At 35.4% G+C, this 15,744-nt stretch overlaps 5 protein-coding genes across 6 annotated transcripts; 2 read left to right on the top strand and 3 right to left on the bottom strand.

The window, feature by feature from the left end:
- Positions 1-103: 103 nt before the first annotated feature.
- LOC104739828 (uncharacterized) lies at positions 104-2,278 on the top strand. Its single transcript, XM_087508387.1, has 4 exons — positions 104-674; positions 943-1,091; positions 1,188-1,298; positions 1,381-2,278. Exons 1-4 carry the CDS (start codon positions 182-184, stop codon positions 1,963-1,965), a joined length of 1,338 nt encoding a protein of 445 aa, XP_087364513.1. The 5' UTR covers positions 104-181; the 3' UTR covers positions 1,966-2,278.
- LOC104770573 (arogenate dehydratase/prephenate dehydratase 1, chloroplastic) lies at positions 2,019-6,430 on the bottom strand. Of its 2 annotated transcripts, XM_010495024.3 has the most exons (11): positions 5,848-6,430; positions 4,317-4,384; positions 4,135-4,227; positions 3,845-4,045; positions 3,680-3,760; positions 3,464-3,559; positions 3,218-3,295; positions 3,053-3,142; positions 2,899-2,966; positions 2,738-2,819; positions 2,019-2,649 (listed from the first exon to the last, which is right to left on the bottom strand). In XM_010495024.3, the coding sequence occupies exons 1-11, from the start codon at positions 6,125-6,127 to the stop codon at positions 2,593-2,595; spliced, it is 1,194 nt and encodes a 397-aa protein (XP_010493326.1). In that variant the 5' UTR covers positions 6,128-6,430; the 3' UTR covers positions 2,019-2,592. The 2 variants fall into 2 exon arrangements, with proteins under 2 accessions (XP_010493326.1, XP_087364514.1); XM_087508388.1 differs by having other exon boundaries at positions 3,680-4,045.
- Positions 6,431-9,132: 2,702 nt separating this feature from the next.
- Positions 9,133-11,562, top strand: LOC104770565 (DNA N(6)-methyladenine demethylase ALKBH1A). The gene is made up of 8 exons (XM_010495013.2): positions 9,133-9,323; positions 9,438-9,724; positions 9,847-9,998; positions 10,110-10,429; positions 10,511-10,649; positions 10,747-10,813; positions 10,909-11,030; positions 11,155-11,562. The coding sequence occupies exons 2-8, from the start codon at positions 9,624-9,626 to the stop codon at positions 11,301-11,303; spliced, it is 1,050 nt and encodes a 349-aa protein (XP_010493315.2). The 5' UTR covers positions 9,133-9,323; positions 9,438-9,623; the 3' UTR covers positions 11,304-11,562.
- LOC104778681 (berberine bridge enzyme-like 2) lies at positions 11,487-13,279 on the bottom strand. Its single transcript, XM_010503130.3, has one exon. It carries the CDS (start codon positions 13,248-13,250, stop codon positions 11,640-11,642), a length of 1,611 nt encoding a protein of 536 aa, XP_010501432.3. The 5' UTR covers positions 13,251-13,279; the 3' UTR covers positions 11,487-11,639.
- Positions 13,280-14,374: 1,095 nt separating this feature from the next.
- Positions 14,375-15,014, bottom strand: LOC104770556 (S-protein homolog 21-like). The gene has a single exon (XM_010495003.3). It carries the CDS (start codon positions 14,943-14,945, stop codon positions 14,523-14,525), a length of 423 nt encoding a protein of 140 aa, XP_010493305.3. The 5' UTR covers positions 14,946-15,014; the 3' UTR covers positions 14,375-14,522.
- Positions 15,015-15,744: the final 730 nt, after the last annotated feature.

Raw genomic sequence — 15,744 nt, 5'->3', positions numbered from 1 at the left:
GTTATACTGTTTGTTGCTGTATTCCCTCTACAAATTACGGTTTGATTCGGTTTAATTATGGTTCACCATTTAAGCTTTGAATTTGAGAGCCAATCGAAACGGCGCCGTATTATACGTATAGCCGTTAAGTGGAAAGCCTAAGCGACAGAAGTCTAAATCGGAAAAGGGGAATTAGGGTTAAATGTCAAAAACTCGATTTTTAAGAATTCTCACAACTCTAGCAATGTCGTCATCGTCTTCCTCGACCTCTTGGTCCTGCAACAAATGTACTTTCCTCAATTCTCCATCTCAGAAACTCAATTGCATGATCTGTTTGACTCCCGCATCTCTCCCTTCTTCTTCGTCTCCTTCTCTTGCTATTTCCACGAACGATGAAGCGAAGTGGGCTTGCAAGGCCTGTACTTTCTTGAACACGTACAAGAACTCAATCTGCGACGTATGTGGAACGCGATCGCCAGCTTCTTCTCTACTGGGCTTTGATGAATTGACTGATTCGGGTCTCGATAGTAGTAACCCTGATTCCTCCGTCGGCTCTGTTTTCTTTCCTCTTCGGCGGTGTAGCAACAAGCGTAAGGCTATGGATGATGACGTCGTCGAAATTGATGGTGGTTCTTTTGTTCGTTCTGAATCGCAGGGTATTGTGAAGAAGAAGAACAAAGAAATTGAAACGGAAGGTCTGTTCTTTTTGTACTCCCTAGGGTTTTAGAGGTCTGTGTGATTAGGGTTTTAGAGGTCTGTGTGATTATGTATGGCTCATACCTTATTTATAAGTTTAATAGATTAGTCTCTTGTTACTGTGTGATGTGTGTTTCATCCAAAATTGGTTCCTGATTGCTACTAAAATTGTGTAAGGTTTTGGTTTCTACTCGTTCAGCTTAATATTTGCTTTCTATTGTTCCTTGATGCATAAGTACTTTGTTTGGTCACTTTTTGTTTTTGTAGGGGAAGCTTCTGAATCAGGAACACCTTTGTCTTGTTTAAAGATCTTGAGCTACAATGTTTGGTTCCGTGAAGACCTTGAGTTGAATCTAAGGATGAGAGCAATCGGTCAGATTATTCAGCTTCATTCTCCACATCTCATATGTTTTCAGGTTATTACTTTACATTTTACCACGGAGTGATGTCTATCTGCAAAGTTCAGAAGTAGTTCAGCTTTCTGACAAACGATTTTTTGTGAGGTCTTATAGGAAGTCACTCCTGCGATCTATAATATTTTCCGCAAGTCGAACTGGTGGAAAGGGTATTCTTGTTCTGTCTCAGTTGATGTGGCAGATTCGAAAGGCTACTACTGCATGCTGGTAAAAGACTCTGCCCGCTTGTAGCGTTTAAATTTGGATATTTCCTGTGATTTTGTAATTGACCCTTAAGGGTAATTTGCAGTTGAGCAAGCTAGGCGTGAAATCATTCAGCAACAAAAGCTTTGGGAACTCGATGATGGGAAGAGAACTATCTATTGCAGAAGTTGAAGTTCCAGGGAGAAAGTCACTTGTCTTTGCAACTAGCCATCTCGAGAGTCCGTCTCCAGGTCCTCCAAAGTGGGACCAAATGTTCAGTCGAGAACGCGTTGAACAAGCGAAAGAGGCAATCGAGATTCTTGGAGCTCATACCAACGTGATATTCGGGGGAGACATGAACTGGGATGACAAGCTAGATGGTAAATTTCCTTTGCTGGACAAATGGGTCGATGTTTGGGAGGTTTTGAAACCAGGTGATGTGGGTTTTACTTACGACACAAAAGCAAATCCGATGTTGTCTGGTAACCGAGCATTGCAGAAACGGTTAGACCGGATTTTGTGTCGTCTGGATGATTACAAGCTTGGCGGAATTGAGATGGTTGGGAAAGAGGCGATTCCTGAACTATCATATGTGAAAGAGAAGAAAGTGAGGGGTGATATCAAGAAGTTAGAGCTTCCAGTGTTGCCTAGCGATCATTTCGGTCTTCTTTTAACCCTTTCCCCAAAATGAGGTCAAACTACTCAGAGCTCGAAGTTTGGTTAGTAGAACTTTTGTGACTATGGTTAAAAACTGTATGAAACGCTGGTGTGTAGGGTTTATCCGTTTCAAACTGATGTTAAACGGTATCTTGGTTTTAGGTTTTTTGTTTTGTTTTGTTTTGTTTGGGAAAGTCCTTATTTCCTGATTGGAACTGAAAGATCAGTCTTACTGATTAACAATGCCCCACCTTTTGTAATGAGGATTAAGAAACTAATCACAAATCAAGATGATCCTCACCTTTTGTAATGATCATATGGTAATCACAAGTTTGATTGATTAACAATACCCCACCTTTTGTAATGAGGATTAAGAAACAGATATATTTGGTATCGGAGATTTTTTTTTAAGACAACAAATTATTAACTGATATTAACAGAGAAAACCTGTTTAATGTACAAAGCATATTCTTAACAAAAGCTAGATCAACTGTTTCTGTCTCAGCAATAAAGGAGTTTGAAGCTAAACTTCTAAGATGAGAAAATGGTGAAAAAAGAGTCTTGCGGTATACCAAAGCTACAAACCTTGTTCTTCTGTTTGGATATATTCACATGGTTCTGCACGGTATGGTAACATGAAATCAATAGGAGATTTGCTCGATTATCTGACTAGATCCATTGGATAACACCCGAGGATACGGATGAAACTTGCGAATTCCTGCAAAACCAAAAGGTAATTTCTTTGGAATTGGTGAGCCTTAAGACCAGCTATAGAATAAAAGCTCTGGTGTTTCAAGGACTGGGACCTGTAGATGGCCAAGAGCGTGCTGAGCACGTGTTTCAGCCATGGAAGCTTCAAAATCAATGTAGAATAAGTAATCAAAGTACCTGTCATCATCACAAAACAATCACTCAACTACTTCTCAAAAAAAGATTGGTGCATGTTGTGTGTTAGAAAACTACTTACTTAGCGCTTCCATTGTTAGAACCATCAACTACTCTTAACGGTCTTTTTCTCTGCGGACGACTTTCTATCTAAAAGAGAGCAAGAGCTACGTCATATATTCCTATTTTCTGAAGAAGTTACTGATAACAGGGTCCAACTTTTCCTTGGAGCTTACCTTGGATAAATTAATGCTTCTTAAAGCAAAAACAGCCAAGGCCTTGAACAGCACACCAGGACCTTCTTCTAACGAGAACACGATACTTGTCTGAGAGAAACATAAGAGCATTACTATTGGGAGCTATAAGTTTAAGCCATAGTTAGTATGTAAATATGTGATTACCTTATATGGTCGATCTGTTCTTGAAATCATAGGCTCTCTCGCAAGTATCAGAAAGCGGGTCACATTGTTAGCATCATCCTGAAAACCGTAGAAAGAACAAAATATCAACGTAGAGATAATGGATAATCGATATGTTTATTGTTTAGTCACATTCTACTTTTTACCCATTGATGAGCATCTCAGTATGTTGATACATTCACAAAGGAAACAAATCTATCAATAAAATAGAGGATGGAGACTAGTTACTTGTATATTCTCGGCAAGAATATCTAGGCCATATATATTTGCAGCCCGTACACTCGCAATTGCTCCTACATCACTCTTCCCGCTTGAAGAAACAGTCTGAAGAAAACTTGATGTTTCATTATTTCAGCGGGGAAAAAAACTAAAGTAAGTGAAATCTTTTATGTGAACTGAACTAAGAATAAAGTCGTTATCACTCGTTATCTCGAGCTGTGTCACCTGAGCAGCAGTGGCAGTGTCTTTCGCAGATATTCTCTGTATGCCTAAATTGTTAAGAGAATTCACACATTGATCAAGCGCCTGGAGAGAAAGAAAAATTGAATAAACAGTACTCAAAATCAGTGAACTTAGAAGCGAGTCTGAAGGTAATGAGTGCAGAAGAACCTGAGGATGGCTTAGAACACATTTAATATCTTCTTTTTTAACACCAGGCACTCCTAAGAGACAATGATTCACAGGCAATTGGACTTCTTGGACAATGTGAAGCCTATGACGAAGTAGCAAATCATAATTACGGTGGATACTACCACCTACCGAATTCTCTATCGGTAATACTGCTTTATCCACCAACCACAGCTCAACAGCCTAAGAATGTATCATATGAAAACATAGTAAAGCACCATACCTTTGTTGTGTGGGTATGAATGTATTAGAAGTGATAGATAAATCAAAACCTGGAACGCAGCTTCAAACTGTTCACATGGCACGGTTTCACAATTTGGATATGCTTTTAATGCTGCTGTCTCACTATATGCACCTGGTATGCCCTGCAATTGTAGAGTGTAAGTAAACACAAGCAACTTAAAAGAACGAGAAACATAAATTTGCAGTTAGGTAACGAAATTTAATATTTCACCTGAAATGAAATTCGCACTTTTGAATCATTACTGGCAGAAGAGTAAAGACTGTTTGCAGTTAGTGGTTCTGTAATCAAATTTAGATGTTAGGGCTTAACGAAGATAATGATAATAACGAAGATATGACAGACAATGCACTGGAGTTTCATAATATTTCTGGGATTGGTATGTTACTGTTCATTGACAACAATTCGGAAAGCAAGTTTCGTTTCACTCAAAATAGATTCGAGAACATATTTCCCTATGGCACGATACAAATGACAATGATTCATCACTTTATGAGAGAGACAACATGAAAAGAAAGACTGCATCTCAAACATCAAATGCAGCTACTAATATGTAAAAAGGAAATCCGTATTAACAAAACCTGTCGTGCACTCCATTTTCAGTGCAGCTAGTAAGCCCGATGTTGTGATGCAAATGACAATGATTAATCCATTTATGAGATAACATGACAAGAATGGACAAATCTGAAACATCAAATGCAGCTACTAATATGGAAAAAGTACTTAGTACTAACAAAAACATATCGAGTATGTCCATTTCCAAAACAGATCAGTATATATATGTAGCTACTAATGATTGATCTACCTAAGAGACTACACGACAAGAGATCAAATCTGAAACATCAATGCAGCTACTAATATGGAAAACAGATTTTCTTATTAACAAAACATATCCAGTACTTTCATTTCCAAAACAGATCGTTATACGTGTAGCAAATCATATGTTGCATTGCAAAGGACAATGATTGATCTATCTATGAGACTACACGACAAGAAAGATCAAATGCAGCTATTAATCTGGAAAAAGAAACCAGTACTAACAAACATATCGCGTACTCCACTCTCAATGCAGATTGATACACTTGAAGGAATAAAGAATCTAGTAGCAACAAAACATATCTAGTGCTCAATAAACAATGATGGAAATTATAGTATCTTAGATCAGTTCACATATAGCAAAGCCTCAAGTTGCAATGCAAAATGATATTGATCCATTACACGACAAGGAAGATCGAATCTTAACATCAAGTGCAGTTACTAATATAGATGGTAAACAGAAGGATTCTAATGTCAAAAGACATTTGCTATTAGTGGAATCAAGAAAGTTGAGAAACATTAGTAATGACAGTGCATAATTTAGTACCCATTTCAGTGTATTTGTAACAGCCAAAACAACTCTTAAATTCAGCAATCTAAAGAACAAAAGTTCAGAGTACTTTCATAGGATTGTATTCACATATAAACAGAAACAAGCAACGATGCAAAGGACATGGTCATTGTTATATCTCTTCAGACGTAGTCTAGTCTATTGGTAAGAATGCGAAACAAAGATGAATGATGGACAACATTTCTGAGCATGAAAATGCTTTCTCATCTACTTAAGTAAAGAGGATCCTACAAAATCAAATTCAGCTAAATTTACAATTTTGAATTCGATAACCGCATAAACACACAAGAAACCAATCAGCATTTCCATAAAAACAACATGTTCCAATGAAACTGAGAAAGGGGAAGGAGAACTCACTAGGAAGCATACTCAAGTCTCTATGAAAAGTAACAGATTCAGTCTCCCGAGTCAGACCCATTTCATCAGAGGAGGACTTTTTGAGCTCACGGCCATAAGGAACCTCGCCTTCAATGGCAGTGACGACAGCTCTCTGAGAAGCTGAGGAAGAAGAGCAAACCCAGAGGCAGAAACGATGGCGTTTAGCTTCGAATTCGGAATGACCCACAAGAGGAGAACGATGATGATGAGTCGTTTGGGGACAAACCCAAATGGGAAAACAACAACACCTCAGAGCCATACCACAAAAGCAAAAAGTGAAGAGATTTTGTTTTTTGTGTTCAGAGGAGTAATAATAAAGAAGGGGCAATGTGAAGGAGAGATTTAGAAGAATTAGGTCAGCAGAAGTCTCAATGGGGCAAATGGATTTGGTAAGAAAGAATGGAGAGTCATGAAGATAACGTCAAGTCAAAACAAAACAAAAAAAGTCTGGATTTTTTTTTGGTTTTTCTGGAAGGTCTTTCAAAGGAAAGAGGAGCAAACTCTATGAATGTATGAATACTCTCTTAAGACGGAAAGGTCCACACTTGCAAGACGTTTACTTATACTATTATACACACACACCATATATATATATACATATATCATTTTTAATAATTGAATTACAAAAATAGTTTAGCCGACAAAAAGGAAATAGATTTTTTTTTTTTTTTTTTTTTTTTTGTTTCTGTGAACAATAAGAAATAGTTTTGATTGACGCATGGATATTTTGTTGAAAAGTAAATGGACTACTTTAATTTTGACTTTATTTCAAAGGATTTGGGTTTAAAAGAGTTCCTAAACTTTCTTAAAATTATAAGGAAATGGTTATTCTACAAATGAATTATAATTAAAAAAATAGAAATGAATAGTTTTCATCTTATTTATATTTTCTGTAGAGTGGATGAAAAATATTTGATATATGGTGAATTTTATAAAATATATATTTTTTAAAAAGAAGTAATTAGTTCTAATATTAGATGAATTATCAATTTTACATTTTAGTAACATCTGAGATAATCTATTTTTCATCTAATTTATTTATTTAAATGTGGCTAGCATTTACAATAGGAAAACAACTACTTCCACCATGAACTTAGTCGTTTTGTCCTTCCACGTGGCATCATAGTCAGCTACACCAACAACATCTTTAGATTTGTTGATTTTGGCCATATTTATATAGTTTATGTAGAAAATTTAAATTATAGTTTATGTAGAAAATTCAAATTATAAGTTAGTTCATGTAGTTATAAACACATTTGAACTAACTTATAATTTTGAGAAATATTTTGATGTGAACTAACTAACAAAATATCCATGCGTCATCAAAACTATTTTGTTGCATCATCAAAATGAATTAAGGTTAGTCAAAAAAAAATGCTTGCTTGAGAAGATTGGTGAGAGATAGAGATAGAGAGAGAGATGTGAAAAGTGATTTGTGGAAAAGGTTTTATAAAACAACTTTTCTATACTATATAATGTGTTTTTTTCCCTTATTATATAAAAGTGCCAATTTGCCAACTAACCAAATTAAGTGAATAACATGAGGGGAAAATGGCCAATTGCCTCGTGAACTTAGTTATTTTATCACTTTCATATGAACATAGTTTCTGTGAACAATAAAATAGTTTTGAAGACGCATGGATATTTTGCTGATAATCAAATAGACTACTTGAATTTTGACTTTCTTTCAAAGATTTGGGTTAAAAAGAGTTCCTTAACTTTCTTAAAAGTATTAAGAAATGGTTATTCTAGAAATAAATTAGATGAAAAAATAGAAATGAATAGTTTTCAACTTATTTATATTTTATGTAGAGTGGATAAAAATTATTTGATATATGGTGAATTTTATAAAATATTTAAAAAGAAAAAAAAAGTAATTAGCTCTAATATTAGATGAATTACCAATTTTACATTTTAGTACCATTTGAGATAATCTATTTTACATCCATTTTTTTCATTTAAAAGTGGCTAGCATTTTCAGTCTAAGAAAACTGTTTGATATATGGTGAATTTTATAAAAGATTTATAAAAAAAAAAAGTAATTAGCTCTAATATTAAATGAATTATCAATTTTACATTTTAGTACCATTTGAGATAATCTTTTTACATCCAATTTTTTTCATTTAAAAGTGGCTAACATTTTCAGTCTAAGAAAACTGTTTGATATATGGTGAATTTTACAAAATATTTATAAAAAAAGAAGTAATTAGCCCTAATATTAGATGAATTATCAATTTTACATTTTAGTACCATTTGAGATAATCTATTTTACATTCAATTTCTTTAATTTAAAAGTGTCTAGCATTTTCAGTCTAAGAAAACTGTTTGATATATGGTGAATTTTATAAAAGATTTATAAAAAAAAGAAGTAATTAGCTCTAATATTAAATGAATTATCAATTTTACATTTTAGTACCATTTGAGATAATCTTTTTACATCCAATTTTTTTCATTTAAAAGTGGCTAGCATTTTCAGTCTAAGAAAACTGTTTGATATTTGGTAAATTTTACAAAATATTTATAAAAAGAAGTAATTAGCCCTAATATTAGATGAATTATCAATTTTACATTTAAGTACCATTTGAGATAATCTATTTTACATCCAATTTCTTTAATTTAAAAGTGGCTAGCATTTTCAGTCTAAGCAAACTGTTTGATATATGGTGAATTTTATAAAATATTTATATAAAAAAGAAGTAATTAGCTCTAATATTAAATGAATTATCAATTTTACATTTTAGTACCATTTGAGATAATCTATTTTACATCCAATTTTTTCATTTAAAGGTGGCTAACATTTTCAGTCTAAGAAAACTGTTTGATATATGGTGAATTTTATAAAATATTAATAAAAAAGAAGTAATTAGCTCTAATATTAGATGAAATCAATTTTACATTTTAGTACCATTTGAGATAATCTATTTTACATCCAATTTCTTTAATTTAAAAGTGGCTAGCATTTTCAGTCTAAGAAAACTGTTTGATATATGGTGAATTTTATAAAATATTTATATAAAAAGAAGTAATTAGCTCTAATATTAGATGAATTATCAATTTTACATTTTATTACCATTTGAGATAATCTATTTTTCATCCATTTTTTTCATTTAAAAGTGGCTAGTATTTACATACTAATAAAACTGTTTGTTATATAGTGATTTTATAAAATATATATTTTTTTAAAAGTAATTAGCTCTAATATTATTTTCACTAAAACTAAAAATACAACCATTTAAGACAATATAATTTTCTAATGTGAGAGGCGGTGATGATAACAACCTATTATGTTTAGCTTTGGTGTGTGGTTCACACTTGTTTTTGTTTTGTTTTAGATTGGCTTAGAGAAAGACAGACTAAAAGGCTAAGTCACACGGATGGATTTGCTTACGACTACACTCTTTGACAGCGAGAAGCACCAAGCGGTCATTATTAGGAACTCACCAATCGCTATTGGGGTAAGTGTTCCTTATTTTGAATTCTGCAGCCATTTTTCTAAAATATTAAAACAAAACTAAACTGTTCTAATCTAATTTACTTTTTTCTTTTTTGAATTGTTAATATCATAAAAGGAATTTAGGAACAGCAAATAAAAAAGAGAAATATTCTAAAATACAATTAAACATTAAACAAAAAAAAATATAAATCCTACACCAATTAAAAAAAAAAAGGGAAAACATAACTCTAAATTTAAAACTCTCGTTAATTCGCACAAGCCAGACAGAGAGAGATTAGACATCAACCGGTGAAGTTGGAAGATGTACGAACCGGCGAACGTCTCTGACGACGCTACGGCTTTCCGGCGAGCTGAGAAAAAATACAAACTTTACTATGAACAGCATTCTAAATTCACTAGAAAGTAAGTAAAAATCCAATTTCTCTCACTAAAATCGTTCATTCGACTTCTTCTTCTCACTTTTGCGTTTGTTTTTGTATCCCTTCTTCCCACTACTTATATGTTTCCTCCACTTGAACTCGCAGGAAGAAGCTCCCAAAGCCGATTGATTTGTCTGAATTGCTCGATTTCGATTTGATTCGACAAGGTTTCAACAAAACTGGTGTTTTGCCTGACGGGATTAGGGTTATCGAAGCTGTTGATTCTTCCCCAGTCTTCTGCATCGAGGATCGACCCGGTAAGTTAAAAAAATCCCCAATTTTCCAAATTAGGATCCTAAAGACTCAGTTTTTTTTTTTAAACAGATTTGCCTAATACTTATGGAAGTGGGATTGTTATGATTATAAAGGTTTTTACTTTATCTCTGGTGCATTGAGTTTGGAGGAGCAATGCAAATGGATCAAAGAGAGCTTGACGACTTTTCCTCAGCCTCCTAATAGAACAAACCACAATGCGATTTATGGTCCTATTGCTGATTTGTTTGATTCCGCTAAAGAAAACAAGGTGTTGGTTCAAGAGGATCTTCCTACCAACAACATATGGAAGTTTTATGAAGAAGAAGAAGGTATTGCAAAAGCAAAAGATAGAAGTTGCAAAACAGTTTCAGCTTCAGTTCTTTTGAGGAAGCTTCGTTGGAGCACCCTCGGTCTACAGTTTGATTGGTCCAAGGTTCAAATCTTGAACTTGTTTTGATGAGTTTTAGCAATGCAACCTATATGAATGCTGAGATGTATGTCTTTTTTCTTCCAGCGTAACTATGATGTTTCTCTCCCTCATAATGACATCCCTGATACACTCTGTCAACTAGCTAAGACACATGCCGCCATTGCAATGCCTGCTGGGGAGGAATTTCGTCCAGAGGGTGCCATTGTAAACTATTTTGGTTTAGGTAGATTTAACCTTAAATTTTGTATTTTCTTGCTTTGGAAAAGGTTAATATTTCAAAGGTGTAGAAGTTTGAAAACCTTTTTTAACTCGCTCTTTAGGTGATACCCTTGGAGGCCACCTTGATGACATGGAAGCTGACTGGAGTAAACCCATTGTAAGCATGAGGTATCTCTCTTTGCCTTCTGTCTTAGCAAAACGTAATATCATACATCTTTTGAAGCGCAATAGTGAGTTATGTTCCTTACATTTTCCTTACGCAGCCTTGGATGTAAAGCTATTTTCCTCTTAGGCGGGAAATCAAAAGAGGATCCTCCTCATGCTATGTATCTCAGAAGTGGAGATGTTGTACTAATGGCTAAAGAGGCCAGAGAATGCTACCACGGTAATCTGCTTCACTTTACACAGTCCTTTGACACTCGGGATTGGAGATGTACTCTATTGCAAAAAGAAGCCAGAGTTGATCATATTCTGTCTTTGATTTGAGATTATATCTGTTGATTATGCAGGCGTGCCCCGTATCTTTACGGACGAAGAAAATGCGGAAATTGGCGCCCTTGAATCAGAACTGTCACGTGAAAGTGGAAGTTATGGAAGTTATTTCGCAGAGTACATCAAAACTTCGAGGATCAACATTAACATCAGGCAAGTTTTCTGAGTTGCCTGAATGCTCCCGGTGGTCTATAAGAGCATCTGTATTAGCATCGAGCGAAAAGATTTGAGAAGCATCCCTTTGTTATGTTGCGCTGTTTTGGTTTCGTATCCCCTTTAGGATCATAGAATCTCTTGATTATGTAAGATATGAGTGGAACTGGGGTAGTTCATACAAAAGCAGATTTGATTTTGCTGAAATTTTGAGGCTTTAGACCGTTATTGATAGCATTTTTATAATTACAAAAAGCAAACATCATTTTTCAGATGGCATATATTGTACATACATATTCGTATATTGTAGTTTCGGATATCAAAAGAAACTCAGTTAGGTGCCTAGAAACTAACGCCTAGGTGGTTTGTTAGGCAAGGTAGGTATACTCTGTTCGTCTCTAAAGAAGTTTAGCGGATCCACGGCAGTTTTCACTTTCACCAACCGATCAAAATTCTCTCCGAAATACATCCTCCCGTAAACCTCTGCTTCTCTGTAACTGTTTGGGCCATGGCTATTAACTCCAATATCCAGATCCCTGTAATTGATATACGTGTGTCTAGGGTTCTTGGTCACATAAGGAGCCATGTAGCTATAGAAAGTTCTTGCCTTCTGCAAGAAACTGCTTTCCGCTTCTGTTCCCGGATCTTTCCAGTTCATCGAATGCTGGACTTTGTAAAGCTTAGTCCTGTGCGGGAATGGAGTCTTCGTCGTAGGCACCTCGGTCATTATCCCACCGTATGGATTAAACACTAAACCGATCTTCCCAACTTCAATCATCTTCTTGAACAAGAAATCTAAACCCTCTTTGGTGATCTCTTTCTCGACGAAATCGGACTTCCTCTTAAGGAAATATGCGGAATCCGGGTCACGGTCCAGTAGAATCTCGGGTTTAATCGATGTGGCATTATCGTTGTTCGCCCACCACATCACCGACTGTATCCATGTCATCTCTGTGCAATTCTCCTTTTTCAAACCAAGCTCTGGGAAATCTTTGGTTAGCAGAGACATAACATCGTTTGAGTTCCCCAAGAACATAGCCACAACCGATGCTCGAACTGTTTGATTTTGGTTCCGAGTCACAGGCTGTAACAATAACCTCATGAATAGACCTGGATCAGTCTTGGGAGCAACGAACTGCCATTTATGGACCATGTCAAGAGCATTTTCGTCCAAGTTTTTCTCTACTCTGAAAACGGTTACGGTCGGTGGGACGGGGACAAGCTTGATCCTGAAAGCTAAGATCACACCGAAGCTCGCACCGCCTCCGCCATTAATAGCCCAAAACAGATCTTCTCCCATTGCTTTGCGATCAAGAATCTGTCCATTAACGTCTACGATTTTAGCGTCGGTAACGTAGTCAACGGACAAGCCGTACTTTCTGATCATGTTTCCATAACCACCGCCGCTAATGTGACCTCCAGCTCCAACCGTGGGACAAACTCCGGCAGGAAAGCCGTGAGTTTTGGTTTTTTCCCAAATCCTGTAGTAAACCTCACCGAGTGTAGCACCAGCTCCGACCCATGCAGATTCGGTTGCAGGGTCGACAGTGACGTTACGGAGGTTCGACATGTCGAGGACGAAGAAAGGAACGTTAGAGACGTAGGAAACGCCTTCGTAGTCATGGCCACCGCTTCGAGTTTTCAGCTGGATGTTTAGCGATTTCGTGCAGACGACGGCAGCTTGGACGTGGCTCTCAGAACGTGCAGCGATTACGATCGCGGGTTTGGGAGACGCCGTGGTGTTGAAACGCGCGTTTCGGATGTAAGCACGTAGGACAGGGGTGAAAGCTGCAGCGGTTTTTGGTAAAACAACGTCGGATAATGAGTTAGGAGGAGCTTTTGTTTGGTTTGTGAAACATTGGAGAAAGTTTTGGTAGATTGTGTCGGGAGGAGGTTCCACGGCAAGAGAAGTGGAGACAAATGATGAGAATAAGAAGAGAATTAAACAAAAGATCTTCATTTTTGGTTTTGCTTTGCTAATTGAATTTTTCTGTAGTATAAATAGTGCATGGGAGTCGTCTTTAATTTCTGTTGAGATTCTAATCTTTGGCCATTTTTAGGATTTGTTATATTTGGTCAAAGATATTCTTGTTTCTTTGTTTTTTTGGGGTTTAGAATCAAGTTAACTACAGAAAGAGCACAACTTTTAGAAGTCATTGTGAGAAAGAGAATTGTTTTTAAGAGGTAATTGTAGAATGAGGTTAGCTTTGGGAAGAGAATAGGCATGTTTTACTTTCACCCTTTTCTTTAAAAAAAAAGGTTCATTTGTCTTTTGTAAGGTTGAGAATTGAAAATAGTTCCAGAGGCAAGTCCAATTGGTTTTCTTAAGAATACATTAGATTTATAACTGGAAGTGAAGGAAATGATATGAACCAGAGTTGGCCCTTAACTAGAACTAGAACCAACCAACTCTTACAATTATATGTCCCGGTTCTTAGATATATGTTTGCCACAAATGAGCTGAGAGAGACGTGGGTTTCATATACTTGTAGCAGTTGCGATGGAGACGATGATTTTTGGTTCCGTCAAGACGTCTAGAGATCAAAAGTGGCATGCCAAGCAAAGAGTGTTCTAAGGAATGACCGACGCTGTTAGCCATGACATATTAAGGTTAAACTTTACAACAAAATCTCAACTAGTGATCGTAAAAGAGTAATATTTTCTTGTGATGAAACGACTATTAAGGTTAATTAAACTTCTCAATATGAAACGACAATTAAGGTTAAACTTCTAAATATAAAACGACATGTATTCTCGGGATGCTATTAAATTAAGGGAATCGAGCGCCAGAATAGCACAAACATAACACTCTCTATAAATCGTTTAGAATGTTCAAGGTTTCTTCTACCCACAAATTAAAATATAATACGCTCAATTTTTATTTAGTTTATTTGTTTTATAGGAAATCACACCACCACTAAGTTAAATGAATTCTACCAACAAGAAAACATACAATAGAAGAAGAAAAAAATCAAAACGAAAACAGAAAAAGATCCTTAAAACATCATTTTAATATTATAGCGATGGAGTAAAGGTTAAAGAGAAATTGTTTTTTTTTGAATCATTATGAAATTGATCTTTCTTTGCTTTTATTATAAGAAAAGGAAAGAGATGAAACAAAATTATAATATAGATTTTTATACAAGTGTGATCAAAAATCAATGATTTGAAGAATAAGCTTTTTGAAAGATTGGATAAAATAGGAGATTTTTAATATAGCATCGATCCATAATTAGTTCCAATTGTACATCTTATGTATACGTGTTAGCAGAGTACTGTGATAGATCCCATCCTCTTGAGCAACGTAGTTATAGAAGGTTCCGTGAGGCATCCTACTGTCTTGGATATAGGCATCGAACTTCTTCTGTACCTTATAATCAGCTCCTTTTGACAACGTACACCAGAAAAGTGTGTGTCCGAAAACTCTATTGTGGAAACTAAAGCTATAATCTTCGCCGTTAGGTGGCATGTATTTTTCACGAACATCGCCGTCTCCAGATTTGCAGCGAACCTTGAGCCATTTGTTGTGTGAAAGACTGTTTCTGAATGTCAACGTCGTCTTTTTCCCTTTAAATGGGTTGGAGGAGATGACATGCTCCATATTCACAATCATGCAAAAAGCCAAAACAACTAGAAAGATTGAGATATTTTTCATTTTTAAAATTTTTTTTCTTTCTAGATGTTTTTATTTTTTTATTTTATTTTATTTTTGTCGGATCAACTTGTGTTTGTTTTCTTGTGTGTTTTACAGTACTATATATATAATAATTGTCTTGTGGCTCTATTTTCAGAATTTTTTTTTTGGTCAAAAAGAATTTTCTAGTTTATTATTTGTGGTATCAAATCGTTTCCAATTAAGACCAACAATAGATGATGAATGGTGGAGAACCAGGCTTAATTTGTGGTTTGTGGTTTGAGGTTTAGAAAAATATATACTTATTTCTTTGTATTTTTTTTGGGTTTAGATTAATTGTAATATAATCAAGTTAACTACAGAAAGAGCACAACTTTTAGAAGTCATTGTGAGAAAGAGAATAGATTTTAAGAGGTAATTGTAGAATGAGGTTAGCTTTGGGAAGAGAATAGACATGTTTTACTTTCACCCTTTTAAAAAAAAAAAAATGATAAGTTCCTTTGTCTATTGAAAGGTTGAGAATTAAAAATAGTTACAGAACCAAGTCCTATTGTTTTTTTTTTTTAAGAATACATTAGATTAATAATTGGAAGTGAAGGAAATGATATGAACCAAAGTTGGCCCTTAACTAGAACTAGAACCAACCAACCAACTCTTTACAATTATGTCCCGCGGGTTCTTATGTTTGCCACAAAATGAGCTGAGAGAGACGTGGGTTTGCATATACTTATAATAGCAGTTGCGATGGAGACGATGATTTGGTTCCGTCTAGACGTCTAGAGGTTGTAGATAGTCAATAGTGGCAAGCCAAGCAGAGAGT

The sequence above is a fragment of the Camelina sativa genome, chromosome 3 (assembly GCF_030686135.1).
Source record: "Camelina sativa cultivar CO46 ecotype springtype chromosome 3, ASM3068613v1".
Classification (NCBI taxonomy): domain Eukaryota; kingdom Viridiplantae; phylum Streptophyta; class Magnoliopsida; order Brassicales; family Brassicaceae; genus Camelina; species Camelina sativa.
Note: the sequence above shows the minus strand (reverse complement) of the source record. Positions and strands in the feature narration are given on the sequence as shown.